This window comes from Mytilus edulis, chromosome 9, assembly GCF_963676685.1.
Source record: "Mytilus edulis chromosome 9, xbMytEdul2.2, whole genome shotgun sequence".
In the NCBI taxonomy this organism is placed as follows: domain Eukaryota; kingdom Metazoa; phylum Mollusca; class Bivalvia; order Mytilida; family Mytilidae; genus Mytilus; species Mytilus edulis.
Window position 1 is genome coordinate 5,124,168 of NC_092352.1, and position 24,915 is coordinate 5,149,082.

Sequence of the window (24,915 nt, forward strand, 5' to 3'; positions counted from 1 at the left end):
GTTCATGCGACATTCAGCAATAAAGAACATCACTACCTTTCATACGATAATCATCGATAGAAAACATCACTGACTTCCATACGACATTCAGTGATAGAGAATATCACCGACTATGCAACTACATTCACCGATAAAAAAAATCATTGACATTGATATGACATTCACTGATAGAGAACATCATTGACATTGAAACTACAATCACCGATAGATAACATCACTGACTTTCATATGACATTCACCGATAGAAAACATCACTGGCTTGCATACGACAATCACTGATATAAAACATCACTGACTTTCATACGGCAATCCCCGATAGATAACATCACTGGCTTTCATACGACATTCACCGATAGAAAACATCACTGGCTTTCATACGACAATCACTGATTAAAAACATCACTGACTTTTATACGACAATTACCGATCGATTAAATCACTGGCTTTCATACGACATTCACCGATAGAAAACATCAATGACTTTGATACGACAATCACCGATTAAAAACATCACTGACTTTCATACGACAAAACCGATAGAAAACATTACTGACTTTCATACGACTATCATCGAAAGATAACGTCACTGGCTTTCATATGATATTCACCGATAGAAAACATCAATGACTTTGATACGACAATCACCGATTAAAAACACCACTGACTTTCATACGACACTAACCGATAGAAAATATCATTGACTTTGATACGACATTCACCGATAGAAAACATCAATGACTTTGATACGACAATCACCGATAGAAAACATCACTGACTTTAATACGAAAATCACCGATAGGAAAAATGAATGACTTTGATACGAAATTCACCGATAGAAAATATCACTGACTCTCATAAGACACTAACCGATAGAAAACATCACTGAATTTCATACGACATTCAACGATAGAAAACATCAATGACTTTGATACGAAAATCACCGATAGGAAAAATGAATGACTTTGATACGAAATTCACCGATAGAAAATATCACTGACTCTCATACGACACTAACCGATAGAAAACAACACTGAATTTTTTACGACACTCACCGATAGAAAACATCATTGACATTGACACGACATTCTCCGATAGAAAACATCATTAACATTGACACGACATTCACTGATAGAAAACATCATCGAAATTGATACGACATTCACTGATAGAAATCATCACTGACTTTCATACGACATTAATCGATAGAAAACATCACTGAATTTCATATGAAATTCACCGATAGAAAACATCAATGACTTTGATACGACATTCACCGATCGAAAACATAATTGACAATGACACGATACCCACCGATAGAAAACATAATTGACATTGACACGACATTCACCGATAGAAAAGATCATTGACATTGACACGACATTCACCGATCGAAAACATCATTGACATTGACACGACATTCATCGATAGAAAACATCACTGTCTTTCACACGACATTCACCGATAGAAAACATCAAAGACTTTGATACGACATTCACCGATAGAAAAATGGATTTACTTTGACGCGACATTCACCTATAGAAAACATCATTGCTTTTCACACGACTTTCATCGATAGAAAACATAACTGACTTTCACACGACATTCACCGATAAAAAACATCACTAAATTTCATACGACATTCACCGATAGAAAACATCAATGAATTTGATACGATATTCACCGTTAGAAAACTCGATTTACTTTGACATGACATTCACCTATAGAAAACATCAATGACTCTGATACGACATTCACCGATAGAAAACATCATTGCTTTTCACACAACATTCACCGATAGAAAACTTCATTGACATTGACACGACATCCACCGATAGAAAACATTAAAGACATTAACACGACATTCACCGATAGAAAACATCATTGCTTTCCACACGACATTCACCGATAGAAAACATAACTGACTTTCACACGACAGTCACCGATAGAAAACATCACTGACTTTCACACGACATTCACCGATAGAAAACATCATTGACTTTGATATGACATTCACCAATAGAAAACATCACAGACTTTTGATACGACATTCACCGATGTAATACATCAATGACTTTGATACGACATTCACCGATAGAAAACTCGATTTACTTTGACATGACATTCATCTATAGAAAACATCAATGACTCTGATACGACATTCACTGATAGAAAACATCATTGCTTTTCACACGACATTCACCGATAGAAAACATAACTGACTTTTACACGACATTCACCGATAGAAAACATCACTGACTTTCACACGACATTCACCGATAGAAAACATCATTGACTTTGATATGACATTCACCAATAGAAAACATCACAGACTTTTGATACGACATTCACCGATATAATACATCAATGACTTTGATACGACATTCACCTATAGAAAACTCGATTTACTTTGACATGACATTCATCTATAGAAAACATCAATGACTCTGATACGACATTCACCGATAGAAAACATCATTGCTTTTCACACGACATTCACCGATAGAAAACATAACTGACTTTCACACGACATTCACCGATAGAAAACATCACTGACTTTCACACGACATTCACCGATAGAAAACATCATTGACTTTCACACGACATTCACCGATAGAAAACATCACTGACTTTCACACGACATTCACCGATAGAAAACATCACAGACTTTTGATACGACATTCACCGATATAATACATCACTGACTTTCACATGACAATCACCGATAGAAAACAGCACTGACTTTCATACGCCAATCACTGATAGAAAACATCCCTGACATTCACACCACATTCACCGATAGAAAACATCATTGACTTTGACACGACATTCACCGATAGAAAACATCATTGGCTCTAAAATAAATCATACAAATGAAATATTCAACGCATTATTTTTTAATTTGACTAGGACCTGTGGCAGGACAATGGGGCGAATGGGGAGCATGGGGATCGTGTACAATGCCTGCTGGTTCTGCCACTTACGGAACTGGTACCTATAATCATACAAGAAGATGTGATAATCCAGTAAATATTTGTGGTGGCGATTTTTGCGTAGGAGTAAATCAGACTGACGGAAATTGCAGAGGTAAGTTGAGTTTTTAAAAAGATATATCCTACCGTAGTCTAAAATCAGTCATCCTGTTGGTTGCGTTCGGTATTTGAGTGTGAACTTATCACAGGGAAAAATTCGGCATTGACGTCACTACGCTAATATCAGCGTTCGAGTTTAGTACAGTTTACGTTTTTTCTACTCTTCTAAATAAAATAAAACATTTCTAAAGATATGTTTTCATTGTTATTCAAAAGTATTGTACAAAAACGCCTTTTTCTAATGGCCATTTCAAAACTGACTTCTGAATGCCTAAAACATTTCAGAACTTCAAAAAATCCCACTTTCGTCCTCCATTGCTTTGTGTACAGTCAATTCAGCATCATCAATCTTAGTGGCAGACAAAAAAGGTCAAGCAAATCGTATTTTTATGAAGTTTAAAATGACAAGCACCTCACGTCTTCCGGGATTTTCCCGCGAAAAAAACCCATCCAAAATGAAAGGAAAACTATTTGAAAAAAACGATGTGCATGCCATGATTTTTTTTCAAGAATAAATAGTAGGTTAATAAAACACGAATAACTTTTATTTTTCATAGAAAAAAAAATTGATTCAATATAAAAAGATCAATGTTCTCACCATCATGTCCGTAGGTTAATATTCATAAAAATTGTATTGATGTCGAATGTCATGACTAAAATGGATGTTTCCTGTAGACTGAAAAAAATCCTCTAATTGACAATAAAACAATTAAATGGGTGGAACGATGATATGCAACACGTGGTTTTGACGGCATTGGAATTTGAATGTAAACATACAGTGTCAGCAGCTTATGTATGGAACAACATCAAACATTGAGTGACTGAGAAATAATTATGAGTAACCTAGCTTGACAATACAGGGTAATAAAAAATCAAAGCTAAGTCTACAGAAAAAATAAGAAAAAAATTTCAATAAGTGAACGACTTACCAACATACCAGGATAATTCGAGTAAAATTAAGAATAGAAATGAGGAATATGTCAAAGAAACAACAATCCGACCATAGAGCAGACAACAGCCGAAGGCCACCAATGGGTCTTCAATGCAGCGAGAAACTCCCGCACCCGGAGGCGACCCTCAGGTGGCTTCTAAACAAATGTGTATATTAGTTCAGTGATAATGGACGTCATACTAAACTCTGAATTATACACAAGAAACTAAAATTAAAAATAATACAAGACTAACAAAGACCAGAGGCTCCTGACTTGGGAAAGGTGTAAATATATGGCGGGCTTAAACATGTTTTTTTTTAATCTCAACCCTGCCCCTATTTCTATAGCCAATGTACAAAAAGAAACGCGCAGTAATACGCACAGTAAAACTCATGAGAAGTCCGAGTCCGATGTCAGAAGAGGTTTCAAAAGACAATAAACAAAATGAACAAGATTAGATTAATAAAATGTTATAACAAATATCTACTTAAGTTTATAAACAAAGTAAAAAGAGACTTTTTAAATTCAGTCGCATCCAATTGATAAACATTCATGTAAGGTAATAATCTCTTGGTGTCCTTTTCCTCGGAGTTCATTATTTTTGTGATTTACTTTTAAGGAATATAAAACTACTAAAATCAGTCGTCAGAAAATACAAAAAAAAAGAATATAAATAAAATTCAAATGCTTTGTGCGCATTAACCATAGACTATTATTCTAGCATACATTAATACGCATGATCATGTCGTTTGCATTGAAGAATCTTTAACTCGTAAATATTACATTTCTAAGTAGCAAAATTCCAGCAGCACTTTCATACGGGGTATATAACTCCCAATTGATACGATTTTCCCATCACGAGTTGTTTGACCGTTATGGAATAGCGGCTTCACAAATGATATAGAATATGTTCCTTACGTCGTAACTATCAATTCTCTTCCCTTTCATGAATGTTGACCTACCGAATTAGAATATTTACCGGATTTGTTATAACATGAGCAACACGACGGGTGCCACATATGGAGCAGGATCTGCTAACCCTTCCGGAGCACCTGAGATCACCCCTAGTTTTTGGTTGGGTTCGTGTTGCTTATTTTTTAGTTTTCTATGTTCTGTAATGTGTTCTATTGTTTATCTGTTTGTCTTCTTTCATTTTTAGCCAGGCGTTGTCAGTTTATTTTCGATTTATGAGTTTTACTGTCCTTCTGCTATCTTTAGTCCCTCTTGTACAAATTATTTGAAAAAATATCAAAGAACCAAGATCTGGAAAGCAATGTGTCTGTCTCTTGAAATTTAAAAACAAAATCGCATTACACTTAAACATATTAAATAATGATTAAAGTGTGAGTAAATACGATTAAAACATTGTGTCGTCTATATGATAATGCACATTGAATTTAATATGACAACAGGATATCGCTACAGATACATTCATCTCACGTGACAACTACTCGATTGGACAAGTCAAGAATACATTATCTCTATATCTCAGTCAACTGTTTGTTTTGTCAATGTCTTCAGTTTACTTTATCATTTGCAAAGGTGAAACCATTTTAAACATTTTGATGATCTCACAGTTCATTTAAACAAATTAATTATTTTTTTTCAGTTGTACCTCCATGTCTAACATACCAAATGTTTAGCGACAAATTTCTAAAAATAGAAAATGCTATGTCCATTTATACCTCAGCACAGGTGGATATATACCTTCTCACGAAAAACAAGTGTACCACAGCAACTATAATTCATACTTACTTTGAGTTATACAAGGTAATAAACATTACTGCTAATACAGAAGTACAGGTTGGAGGAAAAGAGTCAGGCGTTAAGTTCAAGTTTAACCCAGGAGAACATGAAATAGGATACTATCGTTTGTATGCAAGAATAGGATATCCTGCAAGCATGACACACTGGATGGAAGAATCAATGTATGTGAAAATAGAACAACCCCCACCTCATGCATTTATTAAAGGTGGAGCCGGTAGGACTATTGGTCAAGGACTCTCAGACTTTGACGCTCGTTCTGTGTCGTATAGTTTAACTAGAGGCCCCGGTGATCCTTCTGGGATAATATTTTCCTGGAGATGTCTCAATTTTGTAACACATGATATTTATAATCTACTGCAGTTTAATATTGACCCAGTATTAGCGTTTAATGATACAGGTGACTATAAAAAGAAATGGTACGAAACTAATTTTGTTCCGTATATAGGAAACAAAGTCGCATTCATCGATGGCTCTACACTTGACCCCGTTGTCAAAAGCCTAAAGAATTCTAATTCTCGCTGTATGTATGGAAGTGAGTTTTACGTCAAGGTTGAACCTAATAAATATCCTCCACCGAAAAGAAAGAGGAAAGGCAATCGAAAAGAAACAAACACAACTGCACATGACATCACTACACCGAGCTCAACTGCACCGGACATCACTACACCGGACACAACTGCACTGGAGACAACAACACCGGACACAACTACGCCACTTCCACCTTATAAATGGATACCTTTGACAAGATTTTTTGATATTGACTTCATGTATGAAATGGAGTCAAAACCTAAATCTGAATTGAAAGACACACAGTATGTCCTTCCTTTTCCAGGAAATAACACGCTTGTTTTAAACGAAATGCTAGAATTTCTGAATGATTTATATGGTGCAGAGTATGATGATTTTCTGCAGGATACAGACGACTTTTTTGAAAGGTTATCAGATAGCTCATTGACTCTCGATAGTTTGTATAAACTAAATGATCTTAACGGGTTGCCTGATAGTGCGAATGATACATTTTTTGATGATCTATTTGAATGGCTGCAAAATGCAAATATATCGAAAGAATTTGCATTTGCACTGCGGGATTTGTTAAATAGCTTTAAATCTGTCCAGTCTTACGTGCGCAGTGCAACAGACTTAGTAGATTTGATAGGAATTGATGGTTACTTCAAACTCATCATTGATGAATCGGGAAAATGTTTGATGAATTATCTGGGAGATATCTTTGACGGGTTTACTAAGATTAACTCATTTGATTGGAATAGAATGAAAAATCAAGAAAAGTATTACTTGAACTGGCTAGAGATAGAATTTTTCAACTCTAGTGCTTGTAAACTGTTCAACGGAATCGAAGATGGAACCGGAAGTCTGACTGTTACCTCTCAAGATGTCTCAGAGGGAAGGGGATTTTTAGTGTATTTAAGAGTAGAATTTGAGGAGTCTATTAGTTACTTTATACAACATGCGCAATCAGGTATAGGAAATCCGCCAATCCTGGATATAGAGTAAGTAAAGTTCTCAGTTCTAGTTAAAACAATATTATTACACGAAAAGAATAATTTAATGTAAAGAGTGAACTCAAAGATCTTATAAAGGTACTTGTATCCCAGTAATGTTCACGTAACACCCTTTCCGATTTCATTAGGCAAATTTGACCTTAGGATAACTTTTGCCGTTATTTTAATATCCTTTTTGTCAAATCACTCTCTACACATTTACGAGCTTGAAAATTCTTTCTATTGCAATATTTCAGTCGAACTTCAATCCAGAAAAGAGTTAAACTTTCCTTTGGATATGGTCCGTTACATTTTCTAATTACTTCATAAGGTCATGAATCTTTGTGTAATTAATTTAAGAATGTTTGTTTGCTATAAAGCTACTGAATTACTTGGGGTACAAAATAAAGGCAACAGTAGTATACCGCTGTTCAACAGTAGCTATATATATAGTATACCGCTGTTTAATGTAAAGAGTTTCCATTACATAGGACCTTTTGGTGAGGATATTTATGGGGGATATTGAATTATTTCGGTTTTATTTCATTTTTGAGGTCATTTTATGTGTCTCTGTCTTTTAAATAACGTTGTTGTTACTATATAATGTATCATTTTATAACACTAAAGAGATATGGTATGATTGCCAAATAGAAAAATATCTACTAAATTTCAAATAAAATTGATGTAACTATTTATAAGCGACTATACGGCCTTCAACAAGGAGAAAACTCAATACCGTATAGTCAGATTAAAACACTGACATGACATTACGAAACAATTCAATTGATAAAACTAGCGGCCTAGTTCATAACAAAACAATTTATGAAAACAACAACAGCAGACATGAACTAACGACAATCACTGACCTTCAGGCTCCTGCCATAGGACAGATAATACCCAATAAAGCGGGGTTAAACATTTTTTTACGGTGCTTATCCCCCTCCCTGGATTAGTGGTAAAACAGTACAAGATAAGAAAATTTACGGTGCAAATACTCCCTCCCTGGTGTAGTGGTATTACAATACAAGATAAAAAGAAAACAATTCAAAGGACTCAAACCATTAGACCGATAATAGAAATCTTACAAAAACCCATACCGAACGTGGCGGTGTATATTAACATGCACAAAACATTAGACACACAGCAATAACTGAAAGCTAGTTTAAAGCAAAAAAACAAATATTAAATAAATCATATAAAGATGTACATGTATGTAACACTAAAATACCAATCAGTAACATGTCCAACATTCAATGGAATATGATGTTGTTATCCATTCGTTTGATGTGTTTGAGCTTTTGATTTTGTTATTCGATTCAGGAATTTCAGTTTTGAATTTTTCCTCGGAGATCAGTATTTTTGTGATTATGCTTTTTTTTTTTTTTATTGAGAACGGACATAAAACAGATAAAAAAAAATCGTTGTTCATGTTCTTTATCGTGAATTAAAATCATCGACTACCGACTAGTTCGTATGTGTACTTTCTTGTAGATGCAGATTAAACTGCATGAAGAAGACTGCTCTGACTTCTATAATGTCGCTAAAGGCTACATGTCCATTTTGTACGTATGAACAACAAAAAGGATTTAAATTTTGGTGGAAGGTAAAAGATTTTGATATATTTAGCAGGAAGGCAACAACAAATAATAACTGGGAATCTTGGATGTTATCTGGTAATTTTTTCGCTAATTCTATGTATATATAAACATTAAACAATAAGTTATACTATTTAGTATCAACCTTGTAAAATCTTTAGTATAAAGCAACCTATTTCATACAGTTAAACTAAATCAAACGTTCCAATGAGTTGGTGGTATACTGTTTTTGTCTCACCTGTCCGCCTATCATCTCATATATTCGTTCGTTCTCCCGTTCGAAACTTTTGCTGCATATTTCTTTGCTACCTAACTGTGCCTAAAAATATATTTGATATAATAATGGTGAGTTGAAATTTGAAAGTCGTTTATTACTCTACAATACAGTCACTTCTTGTCAGATTACACTTTTATTTAATTCCTCGGACAGTCACTTATCTATCAATGACTTTTGATGATATCCGTCGAACAGTCAGTGCTTGTTAGACGACACGTTGGTGAAATTCGCCAGACAATCACTTCTTGTTATATACCACTTTGCTTTAATCCGTCTGACAATCATTTTTCAATAGATGACACATTGGTTAAATCAGTCGGTCAGTCACTTCTTGTAAGATAACACTTTGCCCTAATCCGTCTGACAATAATTTTTCAATAGATGACACATTGGTTAAATCAGTCGGTCAGGCGCTTCTTGTTAGATAACATTTTGCTTTAATCCGTCTGATAATCCTTTTTCAATAGATGACATATGGATTTAATCAGTCGGCCAATCACTTCTTGTTGATAACAATTTTCTTTAATCCTGACAATCACTTTTTAATAGATGAATTTATAAATTTATCAATTGTGATGCTTTATTACATGGCAAACTCAGAGTTGGAAACCAATTCATTTGTTATGCAAGCCAATGTTTTGAATGCTAGCGCTGGATACCTTATTGAAGCTCACATGGAACTTGCAACAGGGGAGACAAGCATTGGTATTTGGCTCGTCAATACAAACATACTGCCGTATGGAGGGTCTTGTGAGATTGAAGATTCAATATGGGGTAAGTCGTCTCAGATGTGTTTTCTTACTGAACGCGTTTTTTTAAAACTTTTAATTTTTGGTAGATTTGGTTCATTTTTTTTTTTAATTCTTTATGAACTATTAAAGGCAATTTCATCATCAGTCATATCATACTTTCTATGAAAGATATAAAGTTGAGATCATTCCTTTGAAAGTTTTAGAGAAACCATCAAGAGATCAAGAGATTGTTGACGAAATATATGTTTCAAAGATGGCAGCTTTTCTAACCTCAATTCCAACCTCTTCCCCCAGAATGTGACATCACCAAAACAGACTAAATACCAACTTTGAACGTTATATGAGGATTTGGAATCTTTTCGGTGAGGAGTATCTTCGGACAGTATAAGACATATCTGATGAGCGTCCTATATGACAGTCTTAAAGTTTCTCATAATATATGAAAACAAACTGATGTCTATAGCTAGTTTCATGAATGAATGAATGTGTCTTACTTTAAGCTTGGGATTTATGACAATATTTTATATTTTCCGTTTTAGGAGAAAAGAAAGTAACAACAAATGGATGGAACGACGAAGGGTTCCGAAAATCAACCGATACCAGCTATGACTGGAAAGAACAGTTGAATTATCGAATAGTGCAGACAAATTCCGAAGGAAAAGAGACTATGTTGTATTATGGTTGTAAGTTGTAAATACTTTAAAACAAATCGAATTATGTCGTTGAATAAAAACTTAAATGCTCAACTTAAAAGATAGGACAGTAGTTTTACTTGAGGTTCTACAAAAAGATAGACGTCATCTGGAATAAACGCAATTGCAGTTTCAAAATTGTCGACAACTAATGGCAACAGTAGTATACCGCTGTTCGAAATTCCTAAATCGACAGAGAAAAAAAATCCGGGTAACAAACTAAAACTGAGGGAAACGTATCAAATATAAGAGAACTAAGACACAACAGAAACACATCATTAAAATGTAACATGCGGTTTCATTTTTACATAATGGTAAATAAGTCTCGTTTCTTAAATTAAACAAAACATTTATATGTTAATCAACGTTTTACTAAAACATGTTAAATTAGAATGATTTTTGCGAACTGAATGAGTCAGACCAATTCTTAAACAGGTGATTCCGTTGTTTTAATTTTCTATTTCACATCGTTCATGTTGTTTTCCATTAATTATATAAAATCTAAATTATCGAGACGGAGACCATACAAAAGCAATATCAACTAATGAAAAACTTAGGCATGCAAACAGACCAAAACAAGGTCGAATTGCTGCTTACAATGCCATACAGTCGATTATGATTATCTTTTCTTTTTTTACCAAATTGAACCAAATTTGTCGAGATAATAAAAATTCCCTCTTCGAAGAGTTGGAGTATTCAGTTTAACCCCTGTCCTGCCATCTTTCCATTATATTCTCGTCGATCTTTTAATAGCAACAACAAATACATAGATTTTTTTAACAGAACACGGAAATAAAGATGCGATCTAGATGAACTAACCGATCCGATTCCATCAATAAACTTATTCTAAAAAGTAACCTACTTCAATCAGACCTTAAATATTGTTCGTATTATAAGTCATATAAATAATATTATCAGTCAATAAAAATTAAATAAATAATTGTTATATTAATACATATATGCACATTCATGACGCAACTATCTGTCGACAACTGTTTTTGGCGTTTCACAAATGATGTTTTTCTCTGACTGATTATGCCGTCTTTAGATGACTAAATCCATTGGATGTTTGCTGTGTACTGATTGATTGTTCAATCTTAGATGCTTGATTATTTTATTAGTTGCTATTGGTTTTGAATTAGCAGTCAGTAACTACGAGTACTCTCAGATCTGTACGTAGTGTCTGTTATTCTACCGGGGCATCGGGTTGTATAATTACTCTTCCACGCCAAGTATGTTTTTTTGTTATTTATTTTTCTGCTTTGTATCGATTTGTTGAGTTAATCCCTTTTGTTTGTCCATAGGTTGTATTGTTACAACACTTTTCCAGGATGGTGGATGTTGTTAACTCCTGCTTGCATGCATAAACCTGCAACAATCTATGGAAGGCCGCACAGCTACCCATAATTACAAATGTCTGTGTAACTTGGTCTTGTGTGGAGAGTTTTCTCCATTTTCTGTAATTTGGAATTTTGTGACTTCGGTGCAGATTCAAAACTCGTCGAGTACATGTTAACCAAAAACTTACAAAACTTATATATTCTAAACATACTAAACATATTCATTTTCTTGGAATCTACAAATATAAGCTTCCGGTGTTATATGGCTTTATATGATGGCTTTAGCATGATATACTATGTGATTCCCTTTCAGATCATCATCCATCCACTGTCTGTAAACCGAATATTTATTTAATAATTTAAGATGGCCGAGTATGAAATTTGCGTCAGAATTATCTACGAAACTGCAAATAAGAGCATCTGACAATGTCCCTTGATTTTATAATTACAGCAGAGGAAGATAATTACATCAAAGTAAAGCCTGGTATTGAGACAGATAATTATCATGTTACAATAAAGATACAGATCTATGATATCTTTAGCGATTATACAGAATGTACCAAACATATCGGACAGGTATGTAATCGATTATTCAGAATTAATAAAAAATATTGTTCAGGTAAGTTATCGATTATACAGAATGAATTTATCATATCGGACAGGTATGTAATCGATTATACAGAATGTACCAAATATATCGAACAGGTATGTTATCGATTATACAGAATGTAATAAACATATCGAACAGGTATGTAATGGATTATACAAAATTTACCAAATATATCGGACATACATGATGTAATAAATATATCGGACAGGTATGTTATCGATTGTACAGACTGATGTACCAATCATATCGGACAGGTATGTTACCGTTTATACAGAATGTAACAAACATATCTGTAAGGTATGTATCGATAACATAGAATGTTATAAACATATCGAACAGGTATTTTATCGATGACACAGAATGTACCAAACATATCGGACATGTATGTTATTGATTATTCAGAAAGTAATAAACATATCTGACAGATATGCATCGATTATACAGAATATACCAAACATATCACACAGGTATGGACATTCAGAAATAATCACAATATCGGACAGGTATGTACACGTACATACTTCTTCTGGAAAGGGATGTTTGTATTTAGCAATTTACAAAAATGTTCAAATTAAGTGTTAACTCGAAATAATTTTAAAAATAGAAATACATGTGATATATCGGAAAGGTATTTTATTTGGATTAGCTTAACAAAATGATTAGAAACACAACTAATACTGAGACACGTTTCAGATTCGACCCACTTATACCACATCAGACCAAAGTAGTGTATCGTCATTCTTACATTCCTCGGCTGGTAGCTTGGAGTATTACTGGAAAACAGGGAATGTAAAACAAGTAGCTATGAATGCAGAGGTAGCCGGAACACCTGTCGCAGATTTGGTATGTTAATTTTATTACGTCCGTGACCTGTTTGATTGGGTTTACTTTACTTCATACTAAGCTTTCAAGTTCGATGCGCCCTCAGAAAATGATTAAAGGCAACAAAAAGTTCTGATCAGCACACATTTGTTGATCAGTAAATGAGTTTTTGTAAGGTTCTAAAATACTGTTTTAATTAATCAATTGATTAGATTATTGAAAGTTTATATCTTTAGTACATGTAGTGGATCTAATTAACTATTATTACAGTATAAAATCCTTGAACTGTTATCTAGGTAATAATGTTGATGATTTTACGTTCATAAGACAACGATCCACATATTGGTATAATTTTATGTTTCCATTTTGTAAATGTCTTACCGAGCGAGTGCTCATGAATCGCTCGTTAAATCTAACGAGTACTCGATAAGTTAATCTTCACCGAGTTGACATTCCTTGTTTGTACAATTGGAATTTTCTGTAGAATACAACAACAACACTATTTGATACCGACCCTGCACAATGGATCAATATTGGTGTAGAAATACTGTCTGATGGTACAAATGTAACAAAAACATTTGATGAACTGTGGAATATGTATGAACATCCTGATTATGGAGATGTCACATCACAAAGTGATATTATACAGGTACTGATATTATATTGATATCTTATATCTAATTGACTTCGAAGGCCGAGTTGCTTCTTTTATTTGAAATTGCAATATACTTCATGATCGAATTGGCTTTGAGATACAGCTGTTTTAAACATGTTATTTGTATGTTGTTATTTAATTACCTTTGTTCGAATCTGCTCCAAGCAAGTTTATATATCAACTTATCAATAAGACACATTGTTTAATATTTTTATGCCCCACGTATCCGTTCGTTCGTCCGTCTGTTTGTCCGTCCGTCCATTCGTCCGTCCATCTGTCCATCTGTCCCGCTTCATGTTAAAGTTTTTGGTCAAGGTAGTTTTTGATGAAGCTGAAGTCCAATCAACTTGAAACTTAGTACACATGTTCCCTATGATATGATCTTTCTAATTTTCTCGGTCCACTAAAAATAGAAAATGATAGTGCGAGTGGGGCATCCGTGTACTATGGACACATTCTTGTTTAAATACGCAATTGACATGCTCTTCTATAGAATATTATTATTGAACTTCACAATTGAAGCATGGCAAATTGTTGGATTTCTCAACACGCTTTTATGTAAATGAGGTATATACAGTTACGATTCAGTTTTTTTTGTTATTGCGTAATCTATGAATGTTATTCTCAGCCACGGAATAACTTTCACGATCAATCAATATATGTCTCCTTTCAAAATTGACAAATATGTTTATAATATATAAGAAAAAAGATGTTATATGTGTTAATTTCCAATAAGTCAATTGTCCATCAAACATTTAATGGACAATAATTTGATAAGTATACACTAACAAGTAACTCAACCATCCAAACCTTAAGTTAAGCGAAGAACTAAATATTACTTTCATAGAATAATCATTGTTTCTCTAATGTCCAAACACTTCCTTTACAACAGATTGAAGGTTTTGGTAATAAAAAAGTAAAAAAGCAAAAATACTTCGACGATAATTCAAATTGGAATGTTCATTGTCAAATGGTAACCCAAACGTCCAGACACGTCAAACAAATGAACAACAACTGTCAGATTCCTTTCTTGCCAGAATCATTTCCTTATGTAGAAAATAATAAGAGTAAACCGGGTGTTATAGCTATGTATTATCATCTCTATACATTGAATAACTAATATATGATATGAAAACATCATGATTGGTCTGTTTGCTGAAATGTATATCTCTTATTATATTACGTTTAAAGATCTTTGAATGCAAAATTTGCTGATATATTTTAGCAATTGACAGACTTTTCCACGATACTGGCTAAAACATCTAATGCAGTTGATGGAACATCCACTGTGAATTTAGACCAGGTTGCTAATAGTATTGGTACAAATATTGGAAACAAGCTATTCACCTCTAATTCCTCAGCTGTATGTTTTATTTGTTATGTTTTAGTTTTCCTATAACTAATGAAGCTCATACAAGATCCAAATTACAAAATGTCATACCCTTACTCTAAACGTAAAGTCCAAATGAGCATAAAACGCTCATGTAGACAAATACTCATAGGGAATGAGTACAAATACATTTCGGATAGTAGGGCGTTCAATTAATGCATATAGAAGCACTAGATGTCTGCTAAAACATCAGTACTTTATACTAAATAAAAACTTTGGCGACCAAAAGATTATTTTTATGACCTGAATTGAGGAATTTATATCTGTAGTTTTCATTTTTTTTAAGAAAAGTCTGTTGAATGAAACGATCCGTACCAAAATTATTCAAAAGGGGGTTCATAATTTATTCCCTTCACCAATGAATTATAGTTGTGGTTTTCATGTTTTATATGGTGAACGTTTCGTCCCCGAGAGTATCACCAGCCCAGTGGTCAACACTTCGGTGTTGACATGAATATCAATAATGTGGTCATTTTTATAAATTTCCTGTTTACAAAACTTTGAATTTTACGAAAAACTAAGGCTTTTCTTATCCCAGCCATAGATAAACTTAGCCGTATAAGGCACAACTTTTTGGAATTTTGGATCCTCAATGCTCTTCAACTTTGTGCTTGTTTGGCTTTATAAATATTTTGATATGAGCGTCACTTATGAGTCTTATGTAGACGAAACGCGTACTAAATTATAATCCTGGTACCTTTGAAAACTATTATATGATCTACACTACGTGATACCTGTTTTTTTTTTTAATAATAATAATAATAATATACTGATGATAATATTTGTTTGCACGTTTTTGTAGTCAAAGGCATTTAATGGAAATAAAGGTCTTTTGAAAAAGCTCAAGATATTGACTGATAAAGAAACATACCCAAAGTATGAAGACTACATCTCAACATGTAAAGGTAATGTCTTCTAATAGTCAGTTTACATTGAGACATACCCAAAGTATGAAGACTACATCTCAACATGTAAAGGTAATGTCTTCTAATAGTCAGTTTACATTGAGGTACATCCAAAGTATTAAGATGGCTTCTTAACATGTAAAGGTAATGTCTTCTAATAGTCAGTTTACATTGAGGTATATCCAAAGTATTAAGATGGCTTCTTAACATGTAAAGGTAATGTCTTCTAATAGTCAGTTTACATTGAGGTACATCCAAAGTATTAAGATGACTTCTTAACATGTAAAGGTAATGTCTTCTAATAGTCAGTTTAAATTGAGATATATCCAAAGTATGATGCCTACATCTAAACATGTAAAGGTAATGTCTTCTAATAGTCAGTTTACATTGAGGTACATCCAAAGTATTAAGATGGCTTCTTAACATGTAAAGGTAATGTCTTCTAATAGTCAGTTTACATTAAGATATACCCAAAGTATGATGACTACATCTCAACATGTAAAGGTAATGTCTTCTAATAGTCAGTTTACATTGAGACATACCCAAAGTATGAAGACTACATCTCAACATGTACAGGAAATGTCTTCTAATAGTCAGTTTACATTGAGGTACATCCAAAGTATTAAGATGGCTTCTTAACATGTAAAGGTAATGTCTTCTAATAGTCAGTTTACATTGAGGTACATCCAAAGTATTAAGATGGCTTCTTAACATGTAAAGGTAATGTCTTCTAAAAGTCAGTTTACATTAAGATATACCCAAAGTATGATGACTACATCTAAGCATGTAAAGGTAATGTCTTCTAATAGTCAGTTTAAATTGAGGTACATCCAAAGTATTAAGATGGCTTCTTAACATGTAAAGGTAATGTCTTCTAATAGTCAGTTTACATTGAGGTACATCCAAAGTATTAAGATGGCTTCTTAACATGTAAAGGTAATGTCTTCTAATAGTCAGTTTACATTAAAATATACCCAAAGTATGATGACTACATCTAAGCATGTAAAGGTAATGTCTTCTAATAGTCAGTTTACATTGAAATATATCCGAAGTATGATGACTACATCTCAACATGTAAAGGTAATGTCTTCAAATAGTCAGTTTACATTAAGATATATCCAAAGTATGAAGACTACATCTCAACATGTAAAGGTAATGTCTTCTAATAGTCAGTTTGCATTAAGATATATCCAAAGTATGAAGACTACATCTTAACATGTCAAGGTAATGTCTTTTAATAGTCAGTTTACATTAAGATATATCCAAAGTATGAAGACTAAATCTCAACATGTAAAGGTAATGTCTTCTAATAGTCAGTTTGCATTAAGATATATCCAAAGTATGAAGACTACATCTCAACATGTAAAGGTAATGTCTTCTAATAGTCAGTTTACATTAAGATATATCCAAAGTATGAAGACTAAATCTCAACATGTAAAGGTAATGTCTTCTAATAGTCAGTTTGCATTGAGATATATCCAAAGTATGAAGACTACATCTTAACATGTAAAGATAATGTCTTCTAATAGTCAGTTTACATTAAGATATACCCAAAGTATGAAGACTACATCTCAACATGTAAAGGTAATGTCTTCTAATAGTCAGTTTACATTAAGATATACCCAAAGTATGATGACTACATCTAAGCATGTAAAAGTAATGTATGCAAATAATCAGTTAACAATGAAACATATCCACAGTATCAACATGACATATCAACGTAAACAGTTAACAATGGAACATATCCAGTATACGATAACTACATCTCAACATATAAGGTAATGTCTTTAAAAAATCAGTTAACAAGGTTTGGAAACTGCGTAATATTGTGCATATGAAGAAGACGTACAAAGACACATTTTGTAAATCGTGAGAGTCAGGGAATATTGTCATTACGTTTTATGTTGTTTGATTTTTTTGGGGGGGAAATAGGTAAGGCATTAAAAACCGATTTATTTAATTTCTGTTTAATTCTGTAACTTTATTTTATTATCCTTGATCAAATGATATTGAGGGCCTCGATGGCCGAGTGGACTAAGTAGTTACTACTGTAATAACTCGCCAGACAACACTGTTGGTGTGAGTTCGAACCCCGCTCGTGCGGGTGCACTCGACTCCAATCTTAATTGACAAGGATTGCCAGTTTTCCTATCGAAGGTCGGTGGTTTTCTACGGGCACTACGTCATCCAACACAAATCACAACTGATCGCCACAAGTTAGCCTAAATGCGGTGCTTAGAAGTGGCACTAAAATACCAAAAATCAATCAAATAATCAATCCAATGATATTGTACGTAGTTAATAGTTTAACATACAATTAACCATTGCAGTAAAAATATCCAGCATGTTCATGAACATTTGATATCCTTTACATTGCTTTAATATCTGGAAGCAGAGATTTCTTCATGATAAACACGTATTTTGATTTCTTGAGTGGGTTATGTAATAAGATATATTGTTTCAGGTATGCTTAGGGTCCTGAACAATGCTTTGGAAGCCATATTACCAACAACATCAGTGGATACACCAGCAGCATTAGATATATATACAATAATGACGGATATCTCTAGCAGACAGGAGTTATCGGAACCAAACGACGCTGATCTTACTCCTGCAGAAAGATCATTTATTGCTTCACAGGTCGCTATGAAAAATGAACTGGATGCTGATTTTAAAAATGATATTGTAAGTTAAGTTCATCAATATAGCAGATTTATCGTACACAGCTAAGATGTATTACATATGGTTTACAAAAACATTTTAAGTGCTTAATTGCTCTCACAGCAAACAATTATCACCATCACGATGAAGCATATACAACTCATAATTCAGAAAATCTGTATAGCAATTGAATTCATTTTGGAAGACATTTCAACCATAACAATGGTTTAACACCATTTCTCTTAAAATACAAAATTTCACTTCTTAAGATAGTCGGAAAAAATAAGGATCAGAAACTGAAAAGTTTATTTCTTCATAAAAGTATTACATCTAAGGAGTGAACGTTTATCAACAGTGAACATTTCTTATATGTAATTTCCTATAAATATGAAGAAAGGTGTCTATACTACGAACATTAACTGACAGTGTTCTTAAAGTCCTAACCATTGGGATAAAGGAGTAGGTCCGGTATGGGCCAATTTTGGCCTCAAATTTGAGGTTCATTTAACGAAAGAGTTTTGACACTTTTTTAAACACGTAAGTGTCTATTTCAATTGATTCGATTATTTTTTTGTGAAAGATTTTAACTGATTTAGTCATTAAAAACGCTCCGATTCAAGCTTAAATATGAAAAATCTATCAAATATGCCAAAAAACGTCACTTTTCATAGAGTTTTGTCAAAAATGAAAATGGCCGCATCCGTGTTCATCCTCAACCTTTAAATATGTTATGTATTAGCATTAAAAACAACTTAGATTACAATATTATGAATTAACACGAATGCGGCCACCTTTATTTAAGACGGAAAGCATCTAAAATTTAACAAAAATGCTATAATTGTGAAGATTTTAGTAATTTAGCATGACTTAATGATGCTAGTACCCGATATATGTGCATTGTATTCTCAAACACAGCCCATATTTATAAAGCAGAAGCATTACACTTTCCGATAAACAGCTAACAGATTACATTTTTACAATTTTGTAAAATTGCTATATTTTGGGGCCAAAAAGGGGTCTTACTGAACCTACTCCTTTAGAACAAATTAAAAAAGTATGAAACAAATGTCCAATCACACGACTTGTCTTTCTGTAACATCTTGCATTAGACACGTTCCAAAAGCGACAAATAGATTTACACTTGGATAAAACTTCTATACGTAAATTTATCGAAATCATGGGTATAAGGCGCTGTAACAAATGAAAAAATGTCATTGAATTTTGCAATAATCCGATAGAAGTATCATGACTAATAATGACATTAAAAAAAAATAAAAGATAACAAAAAATAATTTAAATGAGATTTTGCCCTTAATTCTAAAACTCGGACTAGAAAAATTAGGCGTAGCCCTTTGAAGTTGTTTATCAATCATTCTAGTTTCAACTTGTCAGTCATTGAAACTGAACACAATGAGAAGACATGACAAATGCATTCTTCTAGCCTCTTTTTAATGGTGAATATCGTGTTATTCGATCTTCTTTTTCTATTTTGTCGTTATTTGTTAAATGATTTCTATATGTAGGTTAAAACCCAGGTTCAAATACTATTGGACAGTATTTCCGATTTAGGTCACGTGCTCCAGAGACTCAACTATCGTAAACAGATGCCCGTTTACGTACAAAATGGACACATCAATTCAACCGAAGATAAGAAACTGATAGCGGAGTTGATTAAGAATGGGTTTCAGAACAATGAAGTAGATTTCAATTTTGTCGAATCTGATTCCAAGTCTGCAGATGAGCAAGCTGTTCAGGTACATGTCATAAAAAGATACTTAACATTACTTTTTTTATTCGGTATTACCGTAGATCAACATGATCAACATCAATAAAAGGGTTTTTATTGTGTTTAAACATTTGTTATTTTTTTTATTTGTTAATTCTATCAAAGATATATACAACATGTATGATTTCTAGTAAATCTAAATCTTGATGGATGTTATTGATAAATGTAAATTATATAAAACATAATAATATGATCCCTTGCTGTTATTCGGTGTTTATTATGTTAGAGACATTATGTCATTGTAGATGCAGTTATTTCTTGTTTCTATATAAGTAGTATTGCTATTGTTGAATAATGCCTCACATAATTCTCGATGTCACCAATAAAGTCAACTTTTCTTTAAAGGTAACATTATATGACCACACACCTTTTTCTTGGGACGTGGAGTCCAAGTTCATATCATCTAAGACAGTAACAGTGTCAGTCGGAGATAGCAATACAACAAACTCAGCAGTACCATCTAAAATCAAACTGCAAAATACTGATTTAGTACCAACAAGAAAAACTATAAATATAGCCATTCCTATAGATAAAAATGAAACCACTTCACAGATGCTGTCGTATAAAATGTACTGGAAGACACCTGCAGACAGTTTGATAATCAGTATAAATAACGCCATTGACCACCTTGATCACACTATTTACATTCGAAAATCAGAACCTCCAACGGAAGACGAATATGACTGGAAGAAAATTACAAATTCCAGCGACTGGTTATCAACCAGCGAAATAAAAGTAATACTTGACGGTGGACTATACACCACCCCAACAAATGTGTATGTTGGAGTCCTTGTTCAAAAAGGTATATTTATTTTTAAACGTTAACAAACAGAAAAGAAAGGTTGTTAAAGTATGCGTTTGCCTTCTAAGGCTAAAATGAATGTTATAACTGTTTTTTTTATCTGATTTGAAAAAAAATCAAAATCAAAACAAAAAAATCAAAAATAAGAAGAATTCAGATAGAAGGAAGGATACTGGATATATACTGTATATATAAGCATACATTGTTAATACAATGCTGATAGTTTTCCTAACGATATGTGTTTTGTTTGTATTTTACAATACAGGTGTAAGTCATTTGGTCTATTATGAATAGATGTCTTTTCGGCACTTATAACACATCTGATTAGGTTTAGAGAAATTCCTATACTGAAATTTTTATATGTACAAGACCGTGCCTTTTAGATGCCAGTAAAACTTGTAAACACTAGACGAAACCAATGCATGTTTTACTGTGCATATTGTTATGCGTTACTTTATTCTACTTTGGCTAGACACAATGCTAGAGGTATAGGGGGAGGGTTGAGATCTTACAAAATATGTTTCTCCCCGCAGCATTTTTGCGCTTGCCCCAAGTCAGGAGCCTCTGATCTTTGTAACTCTTGTATGTGTTTTAGTTTTAGTTAATTTATATATTTTGGAGTTAAGTGGCACTTCTATTTTCACTAAACTAGTTCATAATTTTATTTAGGTGCCAACTGGGGACCGCCTCCGGTTGCGGGATTTTCTCGCTGTGCTGAAAAACCCATTGGTGGCCTCCAAGTGTTGTCTGCTCTTTGGTCGGGTTGTTGTCTCTTTACATGTATATTCCCCATTTCCATTCTCAATTTGATTGATCACATTTATACCCATTATAACATTTGTTTATCTTTGTTTTGGTTATGAAATAATAATGCTGGTTTTTTTTATCAGAAAGATCATCAACCCCTACATTAACCAGACGAAGACGATCACTGAGTACTACTATTGTTGAATATGAGATAATTGGTGCTACGGTTGGTTGTAGAGTATGGGATACTGTAGAGCAGAAATGGAACAAAACATCTTGTCAGGTATGACTTTGATGACCCCATTGTCGTGTATAGTCAATGTAGTCCTATTTCAACTTTAGATTCAGTAAGTCATATTCATATCCCCATTTGTAACGTTACACCAACAGTCTATGATCATGCTGCTCGTTATAGGACCCATTGTAAACTTCAGTGTATATATATATATGTCGTGTACAAGTTGCAATTTTGTACAGGTTATAACATGTACAAAAATATTGTACATGTTATAACATGTATAATGCAAAAATACAAGTTATAACATGTACAAAAGTACCTCATACATGTTATAAACTGTACAAAATATTGCTTAAAAATGGTTTTAACTTGTACAAAATTTAAGATAAATCTTAATGAAGTAAAATATACATTTAAATTCACCAATGCATAAAGAAGAACAATAAATAGGCCAGAACGTGTCTTTTTCTGTAGAGGAAAATGCTCACAAAGTTTCAGAAATATATTTTTCATGACTTATGTTGGCAAAATGTGTTTTCATGTAATTGTATGTTTTATGCAGTCCATTATGGCTTAAATAAGTGTGACACTATTTATTAAAAGCTTGCATTCCCCAATGACAATTACATTAGATACTACAATGTAGTAACTAAATTCTTCCAAGAATGTAAAGAACGATGCCTAATAATGTTGGGTAATACTCCTCCCTCTTGTTTTATAGCATGCAGACTACAACAATGTCTAATATGTTTACTCTTTAAAAGCAAGAGAGAGCTGAAATATTCTTCATTGGACCACGCTTCATTATCAATATCTTTGAATCTACTCTTCAACATTTTTGGCCTTCAGCATGCTTATGTAAATTTAAAACTCAATTTTTTTTTATAAACTATAAGATCATTGCATGAAGCGAATGTCATTTTGATGTTTTAAATATATATCCTCTACTAGCTTTGAGAGCGTGTATTTGTGGTCTTTGGATGTTGTGTGCTCCATGGCCGGGTTGTTGTCTTTTAAACACACACCCCATTTCCATTCCCAATTGTCTTTGTAGACACATCTATCCTGGCTATCCTCTTATGTATTTTAGTGTCAACTAGAATGAAAGTATTTTACTATGCCTTTAAAGTGGACACTCACAATTATAATTCATCAAATAAAGATATGTCCATAGATATAGTCCTAAGAGGAGCATAAGACATGTCCTAAGATATATCTTATGACAGGTCTTAGGAATGCTTTGTAATACCAACCCCTAGACATTAACTGTATCAAAAAAGAACAAAACACACTAACAAAGTTACACGAAGGAATAATAAAAAAGTTATGAAAATATTATTGAGGTTAATAACATCTGTTGCAATAATAGAAACATATCCTTATTTTTCGATTTTGTACAAGTTAAAACCATTTTTAAGCAATATTTTGTACAGGTTGTAACATGTACGAGGTACTTTTGTACATGTTATAACTTGTATTTTTGCATTATACAAGTTATAACATGTACAATATTTTTGTACATGTTATAACCTGTACATAATCGCAACTTGTACACGACATATATATTCTATAGACAAACAAAGTACTTTCACTTTAGCATTGTGTCATTTGATATATCTTATTACCTTTTTTTTAACAACAATATTGCACACGATGTTAGCAATTACTCGACTGACACAGCTGTGTCTGTGAAAGTCCACGTCTAAATAGTTCCAGATTTCCGAAGAATCCTAGAGTATAAACACTGCATTTGTTAGTTTTTCATTAAAATAGTATCATATCATCAATTCATAATTTATGTCGTTTTCAAATGCATTTATAACATGTGACGATAAAAAGCAAGAAATCTGGTTAATCAGTCAGGTAGGTCAGTCGATTTGAAAGATATTTTGATTGCAAAGATGCAGTCTATGTTCGTGTACAGTACAACATCGTGTCAGATAATAAAAATATTCCAATTTACATGAACACGTTATTTAAAAACCAATACATTGTCTCAAAAATAAATATTTTTTTCACAGTGGACATTATTTACAAATAAAATAGTTAAAATAAATATAAATCTTAAAATTCTTTCAAATTCAATTTGTCCTTCTGTTAATGATTTGTTTTATAGCATTAGTGCCCTTCTATACTTTGTTTTGAATACCAAACAAGTATTACTATTTTTGGTCTGAATTTAGACAGATAATTTAGTATTATGTTATATTGTTTCTGCTGACGTACACGTATGTCATTGCTATATAACATTTAAATAGCGATAAGAAAGAATTGTGATTATTTCTAGTTGCAGACAACACTTTCTTTTTCTTTGTATAGTCGTATTTCGATAGTTCTCGAATTGTCCCAAGCTTAA

General features: G+C 33.0%; 1 protein-coding gene across 1 annotated transcript in view; it reads left to right on the forward strand.

The window, feature by feature from the left end:
- LOC139489454 (uncharacterized) overlaps positions 1–24,915 on the forward strand; it is a 67,926-nt gene that overhangs the window by 33,510 nt on the left and 9,501 nt on the right. Inside the window, exons 4-17 of the mRNA XM_071275785.1 lie at positions 2,908–3,084; positions 5,631–7,296; positions 8,779–8,960; positions 9,760–9,933; positions 10,451–10,594; positions 12,395–12,519; positions 13,247–13,396; positions 13,860–14,024; positions 15,256–15,393; positions 16,223–16,325; positions 18,790–19,010; positions 20,510–20,740; positions 21,118–21,574; positions 22,465–22,604. Coding sequence (XP_071131886.1) covers positions 2,908–3,084; positions 5,631–7,296; positions 8,779–8,960; positions 9,760–9,933; positions 10,451–10,594; positions 12,395–12,519; positions 13,247–13,396; positions 13,860–14,024; positions 15,256–15,393; positions 16,223–16,325; positions 18,790–19,010; positions 20,510–20,740; positions 21,118–21,574; positions 22,465–22,604 — 4,073 coding nt within the window. The remainder of the gene's footprint in view (positions 1–2,907; positions 3,085–5,630; positions 7,297–8,778; positions 8,961–9,759; positions 9,934–10,450; positions 10,595–12,394; positions 12,520–13,246; positions 13,397–13,859; positions 14,025–15,255; positions 15,394–16,222; positions 16,326–18,789; positions 19,011–20,509; positions 20,741–21,117; positions 21,575–22,464; positions 22,605–24,915) is intronic.